The sequence below is a fragment of the Xyrauchen texanus genome, chromosome 14 (assembly GCF_025860055.1).
Source record: "Xyrauchen texanus isolate HMW12.3.18 chromosome 14, RBS_HiC_50CHRs, whole genome shotgun sequence".
In the NCBI taxonomy this organism is placed as follows: domain Eukaryota; kingdom Metazoa; phylum Chordata; class Actinopteri; order Cypriniformes; family Catostomidae; genus Xyrauchen; species Xyrauchen texanus.
Genome location: NC_068289.1, coordinates 29,602,903 through 29,626,511, shown reverse-complemented (window position 1 = coordinate 29,626,511; position 23,609 = coordinate 29,602,903). Strand labels below are relative to the sequence as shown.

At 38.9% G+C, this 23,609-nt stretch overlaps 1 protein-coding gene across 1 annotated transcript in view; it reads left to right on the top strand.

Moving 5' to 3' along the window:
• Window positions 1-23,542, top strand: part of LOC127654827 (raftlin-2-like) — a 33,468-nt gene extending 9,926 nt beyond the window's left edge. The window contains exons 2-9 of the mRNA XM_052142286.1: window positions 2,838-3,018; window positions 6,254-6,362; window positions 6,552-6,729; window positions 7,818-8,036; window positions 12,247-12,353; window positions 20,274-20,377; window positions 20,467-20,542; window positions 22,147-23,542. Coding sequence (XP_051998246.1) covers window positions 2,838-3,018; window positions 6,254-6,362; window positions 6,552-6,729; window positions 7,818-8,036; window positions 12,247-12,353; window positions 20,274-20,377; window positions 20,467-20,542; window positions 22,147-22,344 — 1,172 coding nt within the window. The 3' untranslated portion in view covers window positions 22,345-23,542. The remainder of the gene's footprint in view (window positions 1-2,837; window positions 3,019-6,253; window positions 6,363-6,551; window positions 6,730-7,817; window positions 8,037-12,246; window positions 12,354-20,273; window positions 20,378-20,466; window positions 20,543-22,146) is intronic.
• The last annotated feature ends 67 nt before the right edge of the window (window positions 23,543-23,609 follow it).

Below are 23,609 nucleotides of genomic sequence, written 5' to 3'. Positions count from 1 at the left end.
GCAAAAAGTGCTCCTCACTGACGAGTCACGGTTTTGTCTCACCAGGGGTGATGGTCGGACTCTGTTATCATTGAAGGAATGAGTTACACTGAAGCCTGTACTCTGGATCGGGATCGATTTGGAGGTGAGTGCATCATTGGACTGAGCTTGTCATTGCTGGCAGTCTCAATGCTGTGCATTGCAGGGAAGACATCCTCCTCCCTCATGTGGTACCCTTCTACAGGCTCATCTTGACATGACCCTCCAGCATGACAATGCCACAGCCATGCTGCTCGTTCTGTGCATGATTTCCTGCAAGACAGGAATGTCAGTGTTCTGCCATGGCCAGTGACGAGCCCGGATCTCAATCCCATTGAGCACGTCTGGGACCTGTTGGATCAGAGGGTTAAGGGTAGGGCCATTCCCCCAAGAAATGTCCAGGAACTTGCAAGTGCCTTGGTGGAAGAGTGGGGAAACATCTCGCAGCAAGAACTGGCAAATCTGGTGTAGTCCATGAGGAGGAAATGCACTGCAGAACTTAATACAGCTGGTGGCCACACCAGATACTGACTGTTACTTTTGTTCAGGGACACATTATTCTATTAGTCACATATATGTGAAACTTATCCAATTTATGTCTCAACTGAGACATTTTTTTATGTTCATACAAATATTGACACCTGTTAAAATTGCTGAAAATAAAAGCAGTTGAAAGTGAGAGAACGTTTATTTGACAATTTATATGATGGCAATTTTCCATTTTATATTATAAAAATAATATGCTCCTTAAAATAGGCTTAATGTTCCTACATGTTATTTTTATTTTCATTGTGGAATTTGATTTGTTAAAAATGTCATCATTTGGCACATTTCTCTTTGCACTCAAAAGGTCTGCTTCCATAGACAAGATGTTTTTCTCTCTGAACCCTCCCTGGGTCATAAAATGTACCATAAATTCCTTGTACCTCCTATTTCCCACTCTGTCTGTTTCCTATTTTCCCTCCAGAGCCTACACACTTTCAAAATCTTCCTTCTCAGTTACCTCCATCTTTTTTCTTATCCCTACTCTTAATTCATTCAGTCTCTTGATTCTCACTCTTATAAACTCAGTCGCTCTCTCTGTCTCAAGAACAGAGGCCTCTGTGTTTGAACTGACTGTAGGACGGAATGGGGGTACGAGGGGGGAAGGTTGAAGGTTTTGGGACAAATTGCAGGTCTTCTAGGGTCCATGTCTCTGTGTATGCCACCAATCTCCTTGGCCCTTGGGGATGTTGTCTCCATGACGCATCTCAATCTCAGGTGTGATGCAAACTCACCGGGCAAAGATTTTCCATTGGCCACAGTACAGACATTGGCACTGTGAATCTCATAGGTAGCTTGCCAAAACGGTTTGTGTTTACAACAGCCAAGTGAGGCTCGGCTAGTGTTAAACTCGCCCTCTTTGTAGTTGTATACCATTCGAGTGGTTCGAGACTGTGTGTGTGTGTGTGTGTGTGTGTGTGTGTGTGTGTGTGTGTGTGTGTGTGTGTGTGTGTGTGTGTGTGTGTGTGTGTGTGTGTGTGTGTGTGTGTGTGTGTGTGGAATGTTGTGTTGGTGAGTGTGTGAGGCACGGGGCCAACGTCACAGTGAACAGCAGCTCTTTGTGGACACAGGAAGTTTGTTTGGGGGGAGAGGAGGGAGGGTGATCCAAACTGCAAACAGGAGGAAGTGAAGCAAACTAAGAACACTATCAAAGCGGGTCTTAAACCCTATTCGGACAGGACTAGTGTTCCCTGAGGAGGTCAGGGAAATTTGTATTTCACTGACATACTTTGTGTGTTTTTCTCATACAACCTATGTAAAAATGACCTACTGTTTTTCAGATAACTCAAGGGTCCTCTGAGAAATCTAATCCCGTCCGAACGCGAATGTCCTTTTTTTTTATATTGGATTTTTTTCAACACTTCTCATGTATTTTATTTTAATAGGCTTTTTAAAACAAGTGATTTATATGTATAATTAATAAACCACAATTAAATCTATAAATGAAATAATTATTTTAAATAAAAAAGTTTTTTTAAATAAGCAGTTTTAAATTTAAACAAAGTTTAAAAGACACGTGTTTTTTTTTCACCAAAATTATGTTCAACCTTCTGTAACACCCACAAATAAAAGACACTCCCACATCTGTAATAAACACTCAGATCTTTAGTCCCGTCCAAATTGGTGCATTTCAGATATCAGGTGATAATAACTGAAACTCAAACGTCCTTTAGAAAACTAATCCCATCCGAATAGGGCTTTAGTTACTAAAGCTTCAAGACTAAAGCCCTATATCTTCTACATCAAACAGGTTGTGACTGGAACCAAGACATTTTAAAGAAAAATGTCCCATACAAGTTCAACCATTTAGAATCAAATTTGAATATGTCATGTTTATAACTACTGTCACCTGTGGCAGTTTTAACCTTGGATGGACCATTCACGAACCATTTGACACAATTGTACACAAAAAGGGTAGGAGCTTGATACAATTTGCAAGCTTCAACCTGATTGGTTGGCATTAGGAAATTTCCAGAAGTGAGTGTCTGAATGCATTGTACAAATCTGTAAAGTATTCAGACTGCTTGATTCTTTTTATGTTGCAACCTTATGCTAAAATTATTTAAATTATTTATTTTTTCCCATAAATCTACCTTCCATACCTCCATAATGACAAAGCAAAAAACAGATTTTTGATAACTTTTAAAAATGTATTAAAAAAAAAACGATGACATGTTTTCATAATTTTAAAATAGCCTTTGCTATTCTGTCATTGTCATCTTCACAGAGTGTCGTAATGTTTATTGCAATTTTTCATTCTACTCTGTGTTCCACAGGCAGTCGGTCTACAGTGCTGTATCTGTCCTCACTGTGTGAGCTGCCTCATGCTCTGAAGTCCTACTATACCCAGGGCTACGTACTGGCTGCTCTGCATCCCATCATCCTTTCTGTTGGCCGGACCCGCTCTCTGCCCTGCAGCTTACTCTACCGAGCTGTCCTGGTCCGCCCACAATCCAGGTACTGCTTACCATGACATTGCGACATACCACACCATTGCCTATTGTACCCAAAAGAGGGAAGGGGTGTTTAAACCCAGCCCGCCTATTTCCAAGTAAATAGTTAACATTTAATGAGTCAGCATGAATATTTAATGATATCAGTAGAGGAAAGTCAGACAGTCTAGCTGTAGTAGGCGGGCCTTTCAAATCAGACTGGTGTGCAGATGTAGGTTAATTTGAGCTATTGGATGCCCCTGACAACAGTGTAATTTCTCAGGAACCAATGAGAAGTTGACAGGCCGCTAAGAACAGGAGAGACATATTTCAGCTATGACTCTGTGGGTGACATTAAATTATTCAAAAGAAGTCTGGGAGAGTTTGTTAGTAGTATTGTGGTTTTGAAAAATGCTGAGCGGTGTAATAAAAACCCCAATGAATATGGTATGAACTGTGATCGCTGATTGCATCCACACTGTGCATAATGTAGAAGGCACTCTCTAGTGGAGATGATGGATGTGTACGAAACCTAATAAATGCTGCCTTTTTTAGGCAGTATCCGGAGGTAGAAGTCCATTGTTTGTGCAACATCCTGTCTACTAAGATGCCTTCATTTGGTCAGTTTTTTTGAAGGAAGGAAGGATAGATATATAATTGCATCCAAAGATATCCTGCAATCTTGTACACAAGGTTCGCTGTTGGTTAAAGAATTAAATTGACATCTGACGGAGCAACTGAATGAAGTAAAATAATTGAAAAATGCTCTCACTCTTATCTTATTATATTTATACAATAACAAATAAGCATTTTACTAATTTAGTGTTTACTTGGGTATGTCTGAAGCACACTTTAATTTTTTGTAGATCAGTAGACATAATATTATGGTTCCTTTTAAAGTTGGCCTTTATGGGGCTTTTCCACTGCACAGTTCAACTTGACTCTGCTCGCTTTTTTGGGTTTTTCCACTGTGGACAGTACCTGATTTTATTTTATATTTTTTTTGTACCAGCTCGGTCGAGGTTCCAAGCGAGCCGAACCGATACTAAATGTGACGTCAAAATCCTGCAGATAATTGATTGGTCAGGGAGAATCATCTACCAGCGTCACTGGATTTCCAATACGTGACGTTAGCAGTATCATTTGTTCACATGACTTTTGAATTGTGAAAAAAGAAAATGGCAAAACCACGCTGTGGTCAATAAACGAGGTGCAGACGTTCCTCATTGTTTCGCTCATCGCTAACAAGAAGTCTCAGGAAGTGTCTCAGCTGTTGGCCGCACACGGCGGACCTACCAACAGTGTAGGGAAAAGTAAAAAAAAAAAAAAAAACTTAAGTGATGATAGAACCATCAAGGAAAAGTGGAAGTGGTTTGACCAAAAGGACGCCATCTAAACCGGCGAGCAATGGGAGGGAGTGGCCACGATGGAGGATTATACGTTTTGTTATGTTAACTCTATACTCTGCTTGAAAGCTTCACTTTATTTAGTTGACCAGCTACTGGAAGCTTGCTTCTAAAACAACCAGGCCAATTTAACTGTTACACTTGTGTAAAAAAAAATCACCATGAAACAACTGCTTTATGCAGCACAATGAGCTAGTAGCTAACAGTTGTGTTATTGTTTTGGTCAGTTTGTGTCATGTTTAAGATGATGTTACGGCAGTAGAGCCGGCACAACAATGACGATCAGCCTATAATCACACCCACGTTGATGTGGCACTAAACTGCAGTGGAAAAGCAAGCTCAGAAAAGTAACGTGAGTAGAGTTGAGGCGAGTCGAACCGTAATGTGCAGTGGAAAAGTGCTATAAATTACCTTCCAGAAATGCTGTCTTTTAAAGTGATAGTTCACCCAAAGATTTTTTTATTCTTTCATAGTTGACTCACCCTTATGCCATCCTATGACTATCTTCTGCTGAATACAAAGAGTTGTAGAATAATTAAGCTCTGTAGGTTCTCACAATGCAATTGAATGGGTACCCAAATTTTGAAGCTCAGAAAATCACATAAGTAATCCATATGATTCCAGTGTTTAAATGTCTTCTGAAGCAATATGATAGATGTGAGTGAGAAGCTGATTGATATTTATGTCCTTTTTGTGGGGGGCGGCATCTCCCCAATTTGGCATGCCCAATTCCCAATGCGCTCTAAGTCTTCCATGGTGGCGTAGTGACTCGCCTCTATCCTGGTTGCAGAGGACTAATTTAAATTGCCTCCGTGTCTGAGACCGTTAATTCACACATTTTATTATGTGGCTTGAGAGCGTTACCATGGAGACCTAGCACGTGCGGGGGCTCACGCTAATCTCCCCAGCATCCACACACAACTCGCCACGTGCCCCACCAAGAGCAAGACCTACATTATTGTAACCACAAGGAGGTTAACCCAACATGACTCTACCCACCCTAGCAACTGGGCCAATTGGTTGCTTAGGAAGCCTGACTGGAGTCTCTCAGCATGCCATGGATTCGAACTTGCAACTCCAGGTGTGGTAGTCGGCATCTTTACTTGCTGAGCTACCCAGGTCTAAGTCCTTTTTTACTTTATCCAAGTAAAAAATATGAACAAAGTATGTAAATCAACAGAAACAAAATGTGAAAGTGAAAATTGAGATTGATTTTTTTTTTTTTTTAATTCTTTTTTTTTTATATATATATATATATATAAAAAGGACTTAATCATAACACTTCAGAAGATATGGATTTAAACCTTTCAGCATTTTAAAACTTTGCCAATGAAGGACAAGTCTTAAAAATGAAAATGAAATTCACTGTTGGGCGGCACAATTGTGAACAATATTGAACAACTGTCGATTGTTTCCCTTGATGCAGTGTTTTTTCAAATCTTGAATAAATTATACACTAAGCAAGCAACAGACATGTTTGTGAATGGTTGCAATGTTAAGTTGCTGCAAAAAAAACAAGTTTGATTCATAATTTTTTTTTTTCTTTTTAGTAAATATACTTTTTATCTTTAATTTAGAAACAAGACAGAATAAATATATATATATATATATTAGGAAGGATCCAGCCAAATACAATGAGTAAAATAAACAATTACTATAATTAAAAAAAAGTAAAATTGCATACAGTATATAAAACACAAAGTGTAGACCTTGCTGGAATGTTGGAAGTGACACTTTTTTTTTTTTTAGGATTAGTTAATTATAGAAGCTATAATTGTACTCTAGATGTATTTATTTGATTAATTCAGCCTGAACTCCCTGCATAAAATCGTTGTGTTGATGTGTTTTTTGCAGTAAGCATGCAATGCCCATGATTGACAGTGTGCCAGTGTTGCGAGTGGAGGAGTGGCCACTGCCGGGAGAATCTCTGACCAGTGACATAGTGAGACTGCTGATAGACCGGGTTAGTGTCTCACTTTTAAATGCTTTTTTCTGTCATAATTTTGTGCATTGTTTGATATTGTTTCAAGGTCCATTCAGTGCACATTTATGCCCTTGTAAAATCTATGTATCTGACTAAAATTTGGTTTAGAAATTCTGACTGTGGTTGTGTCATATCTGTGATTGTGTGTCTTTGTATGTGTTTACCCAGGTTAACAGCTATGCCAGGGGTGGTGTGAGGTTTGTGGGGTCAGTGCTCCAGCAGGCTGGAGGAGGGGGCTTTATCGGCAGAGTCCCCATTCCCAGGAGAGGCTGCCATTCCCCGCCCTGCACCCCACCTCGCACGCCGCCTGGAGACAGAGAGCTAGAGGGCTGTGGGTACAACCCAGGTCAGATGTTCGTCTAATCTTTGCCATTATGGATAGTCTGAAATATCTTACATAAAACATGATACATTTTCCATTTCATATTGCATATTGTCAATCGATGATGGTTGGGTGCACAAATGGGCTATAAACCCTTTGAATCATGCATGATTTCTCAAATATCACGTCTAGGTCATATTTTGCCCAAAAAAATCAAAAGAAAAAAAAACTAATTTGTATAAAGAAATTAAGCATTTTTATCAAAGTAGCATTAATTAAAGACAGTATAAAAGAGATACTACAATTAATGTACTGTACCATGCTGTAACAATTGATTTACATTATGGTAATGAGAATTGTCATTTTTATAAAAAAAAAATATATAGATATTTTGAGTAATGGGAATTGTATCCAACCAATAAGCTTCATTTTATTAATGCTAAATATAAGCCCAACATGTTCTTAGAAGACACTTGGTACCCTTAAACAGTGGGAAAAACAAATGATCTCATCTCATTGGATGTTTATTTAGACCGAACGCATTTACTGTAGACACGGTAGCCTGAAAAAAAATATATACTTTTAGTGTAAAGCATACTTGCTTTGTGTTTTTCATGTTGACTATGTAGTCAACTGGCTTAATTTTCTCCACAGCTTTTCCATGTTCTGAGTTAAATCTCAGTGGTGGCAGTTTAATTTAGTTTAACTCTCTAATGTCAGTACACTCTCTGGCGCCACAGTGCCTCCTCACCCTCTGGGCATCATACCGACCGCTTTGTCTCACATGTAGCCCTGCACTCGTTGCATAGAGAATCAAGATCAGTCAGAGGCTGTTAGTGTCTTAACACAAGTATTGTACCTCACTTTTCTGCTCCATTAGTTATACGTATTATTTATGATAGACGATCAGCTGGTTGACCTGACAGAAATGACGTCTAAATCAGCTTTTGTTTCTTTTCTTATTTTAATAAAATGTTAAATCTGTTGACCACAAAAAGGCATTGTTCTGTATTCATGTTCCTGCAGTCATCAGTTTGGAAGATGTATTTGTGACCATTGAGCATAGGTCATAAAAACAAAAATCATGTGATCTCTATAAATGTCATTTTCAGACCTGAGACTGTTGGTGCTGTTTCACTCCTGGGCTCCGGGATACGCACCACTGGATTCTCTCGCCTGCTGTTACCACCAGGGGGCGCTATCAATGAGGATCTCCAGGAAGGGCCAGGTTGTCAGTTCCTTGGAAGCCGATTGGCTGGAATTGACTGCAGCGTACTATCGCAAGGGCTGGTCATTGGTCGACTCCTTTGTATACTGGGACACACCTAAAGGTGGTTTTGAAATTTTGGCACAGGGGTTCTTAAACGTTCTTGGCCCAGGACCCAAATATGTAATTTTGTGTTTACCTGGGACACACACTTGCAAAAACAATTGTAACGTGGTATTTGCCATACATTTATTTGACCAAAATTAACATTTTTGATTTTTACAGGCACTTAAATCATTTTTATTCTTTCACAAACTCAAAAAACAAAACCGCTGAAATTAAGCATTTGAACAAGCACACAGACATGCACACTATTGAATTGTATAGAAAAAGACCAAAAAAAAATAAAAAAATCTGTTGAAACCGATAAAAAGCATATTTAAGAAATACCACATTGACCACAATTATTTTTAATAAAATGTAAACGGTACATTTTTAACAAAGTAAAACTGGTAGCAGCTTATTTAGTCAGGATGATTCCTTTTACACAGGTGATACCATATGACTTTCAAGATTTATAGTAGGCTTAGTTACAATAATGGCAGCAACCATGTTATTTTGGCAGAACCTTTGGTTACCAAAGTTAAAGATTCAAGCATTTGTGAGTAATAGTTTCAACAGAACGGATACAATCTATTGTTTTACTATGTCTTTGCTCATCCCACTGTTATAATCAGTACTCTCCTATCTTTGGTTATATTTATGGTTTTCTAAAGTCTTTACTATTTTTATGACTTGAACTGATTCTCGTCCTGTTCTGAATTTTCGCTGCTTTTTCTCGCATGCAGGTGCTGTGTGACTAGACTCATTACTATGAACTTGTCCTAATAATGCATTGTAGCGGCTGCTCGCTCTTCCAAGATTAAACAAAAGACAATTGTTACTGAGTGGACCATTTAAAAATAGTTTAGCTTTTAAAGGCATGTCTACAGACCCCTGCATTCCATTCGATTTTGCCCAAAAACATGGCAAATTATTCAGGGTTTCCTTAACATCAATTTGCCCCCCACACACACACGATTTTATAACTGTAGTTTTTCCATTCCTACATCCTTGCTAGGTGTGTGTGTGTGTGTGTGTGTGTGTGTGTGTGTGTGTGTGTGTGTATATATGTGTATATATACATACACACACAGACACACACACACCTCTTCTTTTTCATTTTGCAACATCCAACCATTTTTAACCAAACCCATGTTTCCCTTCTCCTGTCTGCCACCAGAATTATATTTAGAGCTTCGTCCTTAACCTCATGACCACACTTCCTGTTTCGCACCAGACTAATAGGAGCTAAATCAAGTGTGTGCGTGTGTGTTGAAGACATCTGGGCCTTGTGAATATGGAACATGAGAGGCAGTTTACACACTAGCTCTATAATCTCATTCACTCCTCGTGCCCTTATCTCATTATGGATTAACTTTTGAACTCAAAGCATTAAAGTAACTTAAGGCATGATTTTATAATTTTTTATTCAGATATCTTCAGCTGATGGCACTTGACAGAAAAGGTGGACTTTATGAATAGATTTCAAAAGGAATATACATATAAAAGTTATTACATGTGTGTGTGATATATATAAAATTGGAGTAGTGCTTGCCAGGGCTAAATTTGTGGGTGATTACTAGGCGGTCTGAGTGGTTTTTGGGGTGTTGCTATGAAGTTCTTGGTGGGTCAGTAAAAACTAATTATCTACCTAGTAACCAAGTCAAAAGAACCTACCTCCCAGTCTCTGTGATAATATGGTCCCTTTGTGTTGCTCAGGCCCTTCAGCTGTTTTATAATCCACCTGGTGAAAATCACTTAACTTAAAGTACATCTCTCCTCAGCCAGCCATACAATTTGAGGCATTATTTATGTTCATAGCATAAATGCATACCAAAGTTTAGTTTAATACTTGGGGCCAGGGATTTTTTTTAAAGATCTAAGGATGAGAAATGGTTATCCACACAAATGCACATAAAATGGTTATGTCAATTAGTATTACAAAATGTTAAGCAAATGATGTCATGTCATCATGCAGGATGCACAATGCAATATTCAGTGTTCTTAATGTTAGCTCTATAATTCACTTTCCATTTGACCTCTCAAACATGTTGGTGCACATGGATTTTTCTTGCTGTCTTCTAAGTAGTTCAGTTTCATTATCTTTTGTAGGTCACTGACACAATTCTAGTACAGACTAAATGAGATCTACTGAATACTGCTCTGTGATTTAAGCAAAGCGTACATTATACTACTTGCAGTCGGCACCCTTGAGACTCACAGTCCGGTTTTTCGTTGTGCGGGTGTGAAAACTTCAGGACTGTAGTATATCAACTACACAACAATTCATCTCGACTGAAACCATGTGTACACGTGGTTATAAGATGAGTTTTTGTTGATCCGATCAAAAATGTACACGCGAGGCCGTTACACCTGGTCATCTCTTTTGACTATTTGTTTGGATTTCAAGGAGAGGGTCTCTGATTTCCTGAGGACATACTTTAATCATTACATCTGTGTATTACTGAATGATAATAAAGCACAAAAAATAAAAAGACGAGAAAAGTGCGAAAAACCGGAGCACAGTTTCTCTTAATATTCCCAAACATGATGTTTATAGCATAATTCTGAGTTATTTTAGTGCAGGACCAGTAACTGAGCTTGTAAAGTGTGTGGTGCTAATTTCTGTGTCCCTATTGTACATGCATTAGCTTTTTTAACTTTTACGATCGCACACTTATTTTCCTTTAAATCCACATGGAACCAGCGATAAAAGGCTGTTACAGGTGCCCTTAGCAGCATCATGTTTCAAACTGATCGCAAAAAATTTTTCTTAAAATTTAAGATAACGAGGAAAAAAATATATATTTTTGGGAAAATGTCAGAAAATATGAAGGAACGGCTTTATTGGCACCATTTGCAAAGAAATATAGTTGTGAGATGTGGGTGAGGTTTTATTTTAATTTTAAACTACTACTGAAATGGGGTTTTCGCATGGTTGATTATTGAATTATTATATTTGGTCCCATCTAATCCTGAATATGTGGTTACATCCTTGGCTCTCTCTGTATTTTATTGGCTGTGGCTCATTTTCGGTCTTTCACTTGTGGGGAAAGTGATGACATGAAGCAGTTTTGAAAACTGTCACAGTGTCTGAGACTCATCTCGGCCTGTTACAGGAGTGTGCACTATACAAAACCATTCGTAGTGACCGGTCTCTGACTCAAAACATGAAAGGAGACAAGCTTGAGTCCTGTTGTGTACACTAGTCTTTAGTGGGTGAAAAATCAAAAACATCTATTTAAGTTTAAAATCCGAATCATGCTTTAATGCAGCATTATTATTATTATTATTATTATTATTATTATTATTATTATTATTGTTCATACTCTGGGTTAGGGATTTTAACTATTAATCTTATGCTATGGACATGAATGATACCTCACATTCTCCGGTTTGTTGAAGTGCCTTCATCAGCCAATTAACAAGGACAATGCATCTATGTGAACTACTTCAGTTAATCTAGGATGGACTTCAAATACATGAGTCATTAATCTTACAGTTCTTACAAAATCTATGTTTAAACACTGGCCTTTCACACTTAGTTTAATAATTTTGAACCGTGACTTGCACTATACTTAAGTAATATTGGCATTATATTCATGATGTTGGACAGAGGGGAACTAGCCCCCACAGTGTGTCTGGCTTCTCCCAAGGTTATTTTTCTCCATTAACCAACATATTATGGAGTTTTGTGTTCCTTGCCACAGTCGCCTTCGGCTTGCTCACTGGGGTTATTCAATTATTATTGAATTACTTATTTTTAAACACTATTCACAATCGTATTTTATCTAATTACACAATGATGACTCATCAGCATTATAGACATTATAGTTTTATCTTCTATTAATGTCTGATCTTCTGTAAAGCTGCTTTGAAGCGATGTGTGTTGTGAAAGGCGCTATACAAATAAAAGTTTTTTGACTAGAAGAGGTGAGCTATTGTTTGTTTGTTTTTAAGTGATATAACCGTTTTCACATTGTGGTCGATAAAACAACTGAAAGAATCCCATAGACTATTGCATTAAAGGAGGGACTCAAGCCATATCTAGATACAAGAAAATAACATACATGGGAGTTGGCTTTTCTGACTTGTTACTAGGGTGTTGTGTGTCATTGCTTACTGAACAAAGCAAATAACAATATTTTTGTTTTACTATTACTAGTTTTTACTAGTATTTCAGCATCCATAGATAATTAATTAATTGGTTGGGTTCTTTTTTATATATATAGGAGAACCAGTGCCCAGGTCTCTAGAGGGACTCTTTGTATACGAAGAGAAAAGCACAGCGCCACCTGCCAATGACACTATTGTAGTGGAACAGTGGACAGTTATAGAGGTATGACTGGATATACACACATTCACCTGTATTACTATGAATTGTTTGTTCCAAATGTTCACATGTGAAGATACAATTAGAAATGTTCCTAGGTTTAAATTATATTTAGTTTATTCATTATAGTTAAATTGTCTTTTGAAATCAAAAGTGACCATATTTGCTTAATATCTGTATACGTTATTCGAAAGAATAAAATGTTTTAATATTTGCATAACCGACTTCTACCAATGTAACCAAGGCCAAATGGGCAGAGAAAAATGGAATCGTAGCTTAAACGGCAAAATCTTAATATTTTTGTCCTGTTATCCAGTAAAAATATGTAAACAGTTTAGATCGGTTTACTAGAGTTGCAAAATTGCATAAGATATTAAAGGTTCTGTAAGCAATTTTCTTTTCTTTTTATTGTTTTTTCAATGGAAAAGTGTGCAAAAGTGTGCTCCCTGAAAGATATTAATGAAATAAGTGTCCTGAGATACCTTACTGGTCTCCGTTACAGCTCTAGACTTTGTAAAAGGCAAACAAAAATGTGTCTGCGAACCACAGACAATGACTCTTTTCACCTGTCAATAATTTTGCTTGTTCTCATTTGAAGCGGATCATTGAGGCTATATAATGTTTGACAGGTGAGGGTGCTATTGTGCCTCTGTTGAATTTAGGGCTGCAACTAACGATCATTTTGATTATCGACTAATCAAAAGATTATTAGAATGATTATTCTGTTGAATATTGCATCGATTAATAATTGACTAAAAGACTTTTCAGCTTGTGCCTAGACTTTAGAGGTTGTATTAAATGTGCTTACTAACAATAGAGGACAAACTCATCTTTTAAAAATATCTCTAAATGACATTCATTGAATTCCAGGGAATATTTTTATTAAGTTTAATTCAGTAAAAAATCACTGCAAAAAAAAAAAACTATAGTAATCAAGTGTTTGTCTTGTTTCCCACATATTCTCTAAAAGAAAATCTAAATATCTTATGTTGCTTCTTCCCCCGTGGGGACCCGGGGTAGAATAGGTCCCTAGCACCCTTGCTGTTTGTAAAAGGTGACGAATGGGGCGACTTGTTGGCCATAAGTTGCGACCCGTGTCTGTGGAAGAAGAGATCCTGGCATTTGAGGAATGTGGGCAGCTGCAGCTCCCCCAGATCCAACACAATGCTTTGGCTCTAATTTCATACAGACGGGTGGTTGGCGAGACCCGATCCAATCAAGCGGCTAGTCATGACGTGCCCTGGGCAATTACTGGCATTTAAATCGGCCACAATGACATTTTCCCTGAAGGCGGTGGCATAGGGTCAATCGAGCAATTTGAGCTTCTAGCTCTCATTGCAAGAGTATACCTTTCTTGTAACCCTGGTGCATATCTGCTGGAGTTACGCGGCTCTGTGCATCCCCTTGTTTGGCTCCGAGGCGGGTGGGGAGCAAGATTGATGAAATAAAACATAACAAATATGGCAAACAAACCCCCACAAGACGGATACTGGTCAGGCCAGATTCTGGTCGAATGTACAAAGAAAGTTCATGTAGATAATCTACTGCGTGCAAACATTCTGGCTGGTGTCCCTATGAAAGCAAAGGTATAATAAGAACTAGAGAACGCCATAACATGGATGAGACTGAAATTGCTTTAGAACTAGCACAACAAGGTGTTACAAATGTAAAGAGGATTACAATTAAAAAAGGAGACCAAATGATAAAGACCGGTACGTATATTATGACTTTCAACAAACCTCAACTACATGAATGGATCTGGTTAGGGTATTTGAGGACCCTTAAACTAATACTTAATTGAAGCACCTTTTGATTTTATTACAGCACTCAGTCTTTTTGGGTACATCTTGAATGGGTACATTTTGCTTGGCACATCTTGAAGTGGCAATATTTGCCCACTCTCCAAATCTGTCAGATTGCGAGGACCTCTCCTGTGCACAGCCCTCTTCAGATCACCCCACAGATTTTCAATTGGATTCAGGTCTGGGCTCTGGCTTGGCCATTCCAAAACGTTAATCTTCTTCTGGTGAAGCCATGCTTTTGTGGATTTGGATGTGTGCTTTGTGTCGTTGTCGTGCTGAAAGGTGAACTTCCTCTTAATCTTCAGCATTCTAACGGACGCCTGAAGGTTTTGTGCCAAAATTGCCTGGTATTTGGAACTGTTCATAATTCCCTCCACCCTGACTAAGGCCCTGGTTTCAGCTGAAGAAAAACAGCCCCAAAGCATGATGCTGCCACCACCATGCTTCAATGTGGGTATGGTGTTCTTTGGGTGATGTGCTGTGTTGTTTTTGCTCCAAACATACCTTTTGGAATTATGGCCAAAAAGTTCAACCTTGGTTTCATCAGACCATAACACATTTTCCCACGTGCTTTTGGGAGACTTGATTTTTGTTTTGGCAAACTTCAGCCAGGCTTGGATGTTTTTCTTTGTAAGAAAAGGCTTCCGTCTTGCCACCATATCCCATAGCCCATTCATATGAAGAATACGGGAGATTGTTGTCACATGTAGCACACTGCCAGTACTTGCCAGAAATTCCTGCAGTTCCTTTAATGTTGCTGTAGGCCTCTTGGAAGCCTCCCTGACCAGTTTTCTTCGTCTTTTCATCAATTTTGGAGGGACGTCCAGTTCTTGGTAATGTCTCTGTTGTGCCATATTTTCTCCACTTGATGATGACTGTCTTCACTGTGTTCCATGGTATATCTAATGCTTTGGAAATTATTTTGTACCCTTCTCCTGACTGATATCTTTCAACAATGAACCATGGCTTTTGCTCTGAGATGCGACTAAGAAAATGTCTGGAAAATCCTACTAGAACAGCTGAACTTTATTTGTGATTAATCAGTCACTTTAAATGATGGCAGGTGTGTAATGACTTCTATTTAACATGAGTTTGAATGTGACTGGTTAATTCTGAACACAGCCACTTCCCCAGTTATAAGAGGGTGTGCCCACGAAGATCTCAGTTTGTTTTTCAATTTAATTGTTCACATTATAGGTCACATTAAAAGTGGAAAAAGTTCTGACATGATTTATCTTTGTCTCATTCTTTTACATCACAAAAACCTGGCATTTTAACAGGGGTGTGTAGACTTTTTATATCCACTGTATGTAGAAGCACGCAAGAGGTTAGTGAAATCCTTTGCATCTGTAACATTACCAACCAAACATACAGTTGAGTGCCAGACATGTGACCTGGCTATCAAAAGACAAACCTCAGTTAATCAGCAACAAAAACCCACCTTCATCAAAAAAGAAAGCACAAAGCACTCAAACCTCTACCAGTCAATCACAAACTGGAGCTAGAGAAGAACCAAATCTGACAATGGAACATTCACTAATACTAAAAGGACACACCAAAGCACAAAAGCACAGCCACAAAAGGCTAGTCAGGAGAACAGGTGTAGATCTAGCGGAGATCTTGGAATCCAACAGTCGGAGTCCCTCTCCTATGAGTAGGAGTATAGTCCAAGTTCCGGTGCTACTAACTTGACAAGCAACAGTATCATTCAATGGAACTGTCGAGGTGTAAAAGCAAACTTTGCAGAACTTCAACGACTAGCCATGTTACTCAACCCTGTTGCATTTTGTCTCCAAGAATCACATTTATCACCAACTAGTCAAATACCCCTAAAAAGTTTAAAGTTTTAACAAAATTGGACCAAACATACAACATACTTCAGGAGGAGTAAGCATCTTAATTCATCGCAACATAATTCACAGTCAAGTCACAATAGACACTAATCTCCAAGCAAAAGCTGTACGTCTAACCCTCCATAGGGCTGTAACATTGTGTTCCATTTACTTGCCTCCAGACACACCTGTCACACTCCCAAGACCTGAGCAGTCTTGCAGATCAACTCCCAACCCCCATCATACTTGTAGGCAGTCGCACAAATGGGAAGGGGAAAATACTTAAATAGTAACAATTAATTGTGTATCCTTAACGACGGCTCAAACACTTACCTGCACCCAGGACATGGAGCATATTCAAAAATCGTTTTAACTATATGCAAACCTGATCTCCTGCTTGATCTCTCATGGCGCTCCTGGGACGATCTTTGTGTAAATGATTTATTTTCCCCTAATCATTACATCTACAAGATCAAATATCCAACAAAATCTTCCAAGATGGTATCTCAAGAAAGCCAACTGGTACCTGTTCTAGAACCAGTGTTATGATAAACTTAATTCAGCAACCCTAGACAGCCGAAACCCAGTAGAAGTTTCACAGACAAGCTGATAGAAATAGCAGACGATACCATCCCCAAGACCAAGTCGCAGGCATAGCCCATGGTTCGATGACAACTGCAAAAAAAAGCCATAAAAGCTTGGAAAAAAGAAGAGGGGGTATTCAACAGACACCCAACAGAAGAAAATCTAGTAAGATTTAAGATAGGCCGAGCACAAGCACGATGGATTATAAATAATGCAAAAAGACAGAGTTGAAGAAAATGTGTATCTAACCTAACAGCAAATACACCACCACCAAAAATCTGGAAACTGATTCGTAAGATGAAAAACAAAGATGAAGAAACTCATTTGACACATCAAACATCAAGGTACTCTTGTAACTATGATCCAAGAAATAACCAATATTCTAGCAAAATCTTTCAAAAAGAAATCCTCATTAGACAACTGCTGACCAGAATTCAATAAGATATGTATACAACAGGAACAGAAACTCCTGAATTTCCACTCAAATAATACTGAGCCATATAATCAACCCTTCACTGTAGTGGAACTTACAAGGGCTATGAAACGTTCCCATAATACTGAAGTTGGACCAGACAGAATCCATTACGAATTTCTGAAGCACTTACCGCATACAACACTACTACTACTCCTGGAGATTCTTAACAATGTTTTGAAAACAGGGAATATACCACCTTCGTGGCAAGAAGCAATAATCATTCCCATCCCCAAACTTGGTAAGGATCAGTCTGATGCAAACAATTACCATCCAATAGCTCTGACTGAGAGAATGATCAACGATCTGTGTTTCTGGAATCAGAACAAAGATTAGTGATTATCAGTGTGGGTTTAGAAGAGGCAAAAGAACCCTGGACCACCTCATCAGACTTGAATCATTTGTCCGGAACAGCTTCATTTAAAAAAAATAAAGAACATGCCGTAGCTGTCTTTGACCTTGAAGGCCTATGACACCACCTGGAGATATGGAATACTCAAAGACTTGTACGAACTTGGGCTTGGAGGCAACCTACCCATCTTTATCTCCAACTTGTTGATAAACAGACGTTTTTGTGTTCGAGTAGGAACTACACTATCATACCCACATGTACAAGAGATGGGAGTTCCACAAGGGAGCATCCTTTCAGTGACTTTATTCAGCATCAAAATCAATAGTATAATCAAAGTTATTGACCCTCACATTTTTCGGAGCCTCTGTTGACGACCTATGCATATGTTATAGGGGAAAAAATATTAATATAATTGTACGACAGCTACAACTATGCATAAATAAAATAAACAACTGGTCACTAAAGAATTCAATTCAAATTCTTAGGCCTTGTCTGTGATGATAAATTCACCTTTATCCCACATATGAATTTCTTTTTAATACAATTAATATTTTAAAAGTCTTGGCCAATTCAAAATGGGGTGCAGATGCTACCGTTTTTTTTTTACGTCTCTACAGAACATTAATCAGATCCTGACTGGATTACGGGAGTATTGTGTATGGTCAGGCAAGGAAGTCATACATTTGAACACTTGACACAATAGACCACCAGGGAATACGTCTAGCTCTTGGAGCCTTCAGAACAAGTCCCATTCAAAGCCTTTATATAGAAGCCGGTGAACCTTCCCTACCAGAATGTTCTCATCTGTATGAAGCTAGACCAAAAGCGATAAAATCTTATGGAATATGGATTAAACTGTACTTTGATAACTTGAACACCAATCTGGACAACATAAGACAGTATCATTTTTGGCCTGTCCCCCCCCGGACCTCGGAAAAACCAACTATTTCTATGGCATTGGCACAACTAAAAAAAGGCACATCTCCCCAATGTGTATCAACAGGAATTCTTGGTGCTGAAATGTAGTCTCCCATTCCATAGTACAGTTTTCACAGATGGATCCAAAATGAATAACAGCGTGCCAGCAGCAGTAGTGATTGTAGACCATCAATATGGCAAACGTATTCCAGAACACAGCTCTATCTTCACAGCTGAGGCCCGAGCGCTGCTAATGGCACTGGAAAACATTGAGCAGGGCCGAGGATGAAACGTTTTAATCGCTACAGACTCAAAATCTTGCCTTCATGCACTTGAATCCATGGAGACGGATCGCCCCATTATCATAAACATCTTAACCATCTTAACTAAAATACATCGATTACAGAAGAAGGACTTCAGCATTATCCTCTGTTGGGTGCCGGGACATATTGGTCTGGAAAAGCAGATACAGCTACAAAAGAGGCGTTAAACTTGGAGATCTCAGAATGTCTGATACCACACCCTGACCTCAGGCCATTTAATAAACTCATATATCACCAATAAGTGGCAATCAGAATGGAATGAGTGCGACAGCAATACATTATTTTAAATAAACCCAAGGATCCAAAGAAATTACACTCACAATAGTGTTTACTAGATGCCGACTGGGCCATTCAAGACTAACTCATGCATTTTTACTGACTGGTGAAGAGCCTCCCATATGTATACCTTGCCAAACCCTTATGTCCATCAAGCACATTCTAATGAATTGTAAAACTTTTTAGAACTATCAGACAATGCTTTTATACAGAGACTTGTTTAATAGATATTTTTTGTAAAGTATCATCTGAACAGATTTGACAGTTTTTATCTTTTATAACTTAGTGTCTTATCTAATATTGCAAATATGTAATACCTTGTTGCCATGTGAATAGCCTAGTTGCTGACATGGCGTTAAAACTAAATAAATATGTTGCTTCTCCGGTAAATGTATCTTGTTTTAAGTAGGCTGTTTTTAGATATTTAAAAATATTTAAATATTGTATTCAACATTCTCCAATAACATTTTTTTCCTCTGCAGTACAGCTACTAATGTAAATGTACGTTGTTTTAAAGGAGTTTTAGGTATTATTTTTGGAAAACAATCCAAAAAAGACTGATCAAAAACTTTGTTGCAGTGTATATTGGGCTAAGACTACAAAAAAAAAAAAAAACTCCATATACTTATTTACTTCACTATAAGATGCACACGTGACACACAGGATACAGTATATTATGATTCAATGCGTCGCAATCCATCATGTTATTAATCTAGCTACAACAAACTTGCACGATGGACTGGTGTCCCTGCGCCAGAGGGTGCCTCAGTCGGGTGCAGTTTCAATCTCTTCCCCTTTCACGTGACTCCTAGATATAATGCCAGGATGTTTGCTTTTTATATGCTCTGACATTCAGGTTTTGCTTAAGTGGAATGTCAGATCTGGCTCTGCTTTATTTCACGATGACAGTGCTTCTATATTTCCTTATCTTGCATTTTTCCATTATAATTCTATGTTTTCTTCCTCTCCTCAGTCAGGAGTGAGTTGCTGTGCTCTTCTCTGGCATTATCATTAGAGTTTCATATGATCTCATGTTACGTTAAATGAGATCAAACTACTATTCGACAATGAACATTTTTGTTGACAATTTTTTGTTAACGTCAACTAATCGTTTCGGCCCTAGCCATAGGAACAAACAATGCTGCTGTTTTGCTCTGTTTTTGTCTCAAAATTATCTTTGGAGGGTGGGGTTATGGAATGAGGGGTGTGGCTAATTAAAGCTTCAGAATGCTAAAATCACTTACAGCACCTTTTAGACTTTTTGATAAGCCTCTTCCAGCATTATTTCCTGCTAAATATTCTATATACAGAAGTTAAATGTGTTGTGCCATTTCATCTTGTCTTTAATGACTACTTTGTCTTACAGGGTTCAGATGTCAAGACCGACTATGGGCCTCTACTCCACACATTAGCAGAGTTTGGCTGGCTGCTTACCTGTGTGCTGCCCACTCCCATTATTCGCCATGACAGGTGTGGGATCCTCATAGTACAAGCTGTGCCTGGATCTTGTTTATTTACACCCCAATATAACTATCTCAAACTGTTTTGTTTTCCTGCAGTGAAGGGAATCTCGCCACTAAGCAGGTGGTGTTTCTGCAAAGACCTGTCAAAGGCCAATCGGTACAACACAAACAGGTGCTTGCATGTTTTGAATTTGTTGAACAAATCCTATATGATTCAGTACATGTCTTTTCTTGTAATTAAGTCTGCCACAGGTGACTAAATGATACTAAATGACAAATTTAAAAATTCAGTCATTTACTTGCCCTCAGTTAAAGTCGTTTCAAACCTCGATGATGTTCTTTCCTCTGTGGAACATAAGTCATACAATGGCTTTGCGTGTGTCTTCAGAAGTCTTGAAATATGTACTGATGAGCCAAAACATTATTACCACCTGCCTAATATGTTGTTGGTCCTCTGCGTGCCACCAAAACTGTGCCGACCCGCAGAGGTATGGACTCTACAAGACCCCTGAAGGTGTCCTGTGGTATCTGGCTCCAAAACATTAGCAACAGATCCTTCAAGTCCTCTAAGTTGCGAGGTGGAGCCATTGTGGTTCGGACTTGTTGGTCACTCATGTCCCACAGATGCTCAATCGGATTGAGATCTGGGGAATTTGGAGGCCAGGGCAACACCTTGAGCTCTTCATTATATTCCTCAAACCATTCCCGAAGAATGTGTGCAGTGTGGCAGGGCGCATGATCCTGCTGAAAGAGGCCACTGATATCAGGGAATACCATTGCCATGAAGGGGTGTACCTGGTCTGCAACAATGTTTGGGTAGGTGGCACGTGTCTCATTGGTGTTCACATGAATGACTGGACCAGGCTTTCCCAGCAGAACATTGTCATGAGCATCACACTCCCTTCACCGGCATCCTGGTGCCATTACTTCCCCTGGTAAATGGTGCACACGTCCACGTGATGTAAAGGAAAACGGGACTCATCGGACCAAGCGACCTTCCTCCACTGCTCCAAGGTCCAGTTCCGACGCTCGGTGCTCATTGTTGGTGCTTTCAACAGTGGACGTCATCATGGGCACTCTGATGCCCAAACGCAGCAGGGTGCGATGCATTGTGTGTTGTGACCCATTCCTCCATTAACCATCATTACAATTTTCTGTGACTTGTGCCACAGTAGATCTTCTGTCGGTTCAGACTAGACTAGATAGCTTTGTTGTCCTTGGGCTCCCAACACCCTGTAGTTGGTTTGTTCCCCCTCAGATCACTTTTGGTTGTTACTCACCACTGCTGTCCAGGAGCACCCACAAGCCCATTTCAGAGATGCTCTGACTCAGTTGTCTGGCATAACAATTTGGCCCTTGTCAAAGTTGCTCAGGTTTTTGCTCCTGCCCATTTCTCCTGCATTCAACATGTTGATTATGAGAACTGATTTTTCGCTTACCATCTAATCTACCCAGACCTTGACATGTGGCCTTGTTAGGAGATGATCTAGGTTATTCGCTTCACCTGTGAGTGGTCATAATTTTTTGGCTTCTCGGTATATACTGTATGTTACGGACCACTTTTAGTGTCCTTTGTTTTTTTGAGCTGGGCAGCCCTGTCCCATTTGTCACTGTGTGCTCAAATGTTCATGCTGCTCTTTGATACAGTGCTTCAAAATATCTCCTTTTGTTTTCCACAGAAAAAGGTAAGACATATGGGTTTCGAACAACATGAGGGTGAATAATGATGACAGATCTACCATCTTAACCACTTTTCTTTTTTTTTTTTTTCTCAAGGGATCTAGGCTACAAGAGGTGTCCAGTCACTCTGTGAGTCAATGTGTGAAGGAACCACACACAAAGGTGTCATCTCCATGTTCAGGGGGGATTGGTGGTTTCCCTGTGTTTGGAGGGGGGTATTCCAGTGTGCTCTCTCATCTAGAGGAGGGGGGATTTGAGCCGGACGATGGGACCGCAGAGGTCACCTGTATGTGACTCATCAACTCAGAGACATCTAGATTTGTCACCCTAAAACGGAAAGCCTTTGATTGGTTAAGAGCTGCAGAAGTGCCCTAGCATTTACCACACACCCTGGGGAACTTTTTTTTTTTTATCCCCTCATTGGATTCAGACTCATAGAACTTCTTGTAAATGTTTTTTTTTTTTTTAAATGCAAAGCCATAATGTATCGTAAAAGTCTGTTTTATTTTAATCTTTTATTTTTTATTTTTTATTGAAAGCCTGATGTGTGCAATCCACCTGTTTTGAAGTATAGTATCACAAAACGGCACTGAAATTCACTTATTTGCCACAAATACCACATCAGTATTTCACAGGACTCGCACAAACACCCCCACAGATGTCACCATCACCAAGCATGAAAAGCACTTTTCATTTAGTTTTTTTATTTTATTGTTCCACTTTTTAATTTTTTTCCTCAAACCAGCCATCACGTCACTTGTTCATTCAAACACCTGTGATGGTTCGGGGTGGGAAAATTCAGGAAATAAGTGTCTAAACAGGATGTGGATGTTTATTTGGTTTGCTGATTTGGGACATGCTTACATTTGTGCTGAATTTCTCCAGGTCTTTAGAGTCATAACAACAGGAATGCTTCATTCAGTTTGAGATGCCAACATTTAAGTAAATATACTCTTGAGGTCAGGCACTGTGGAAATATAATAATATCATCAGCTTAGTTGTCATGCACTGCTGCTGGAGTGGACCCAACGAAAGAGTTTGTACTAAACACACAACTAAAACAATGTTAATGTTGTAGTTTTGTGTGTTTGATCAGTGCCATCAGCTCAAGTGGTGCTAGGGTTGAATTTGTATGTTTATCTCCTGAGGACTTTTGAAATTGTCACTTCAAACATTTTTCTTTTGTATTATCTAAAAGGGAAAGGCAGATTAATATGTTAAGTCAATATTGCATTTCAGTAGTAAATAACTGCTGGGGTAATCTCTGTTTAGTTTTCAGTATAACCTTATTGTAGTTCTTGGTCAAATATGTTTCACATGGTTTGATTTTAAAAATTTAAAGGCAGGAATTAAGGTGTTGCGACACATTCATTTTAGTAGAATTTTATCTGACTGAACCATTAAGACTTAAGTTGTCTTGACAATGTTTATCCCTCTTTGAAGAATGGCAGAATAGTATATGAACATTTTTGTTTTGCAGAACAAACTGGCACGCTGCTGTAAATGTTCGAAATAAGCCATGGAGAACTGAAAGAGATTGTTTCCTCACCCAGAAGCTC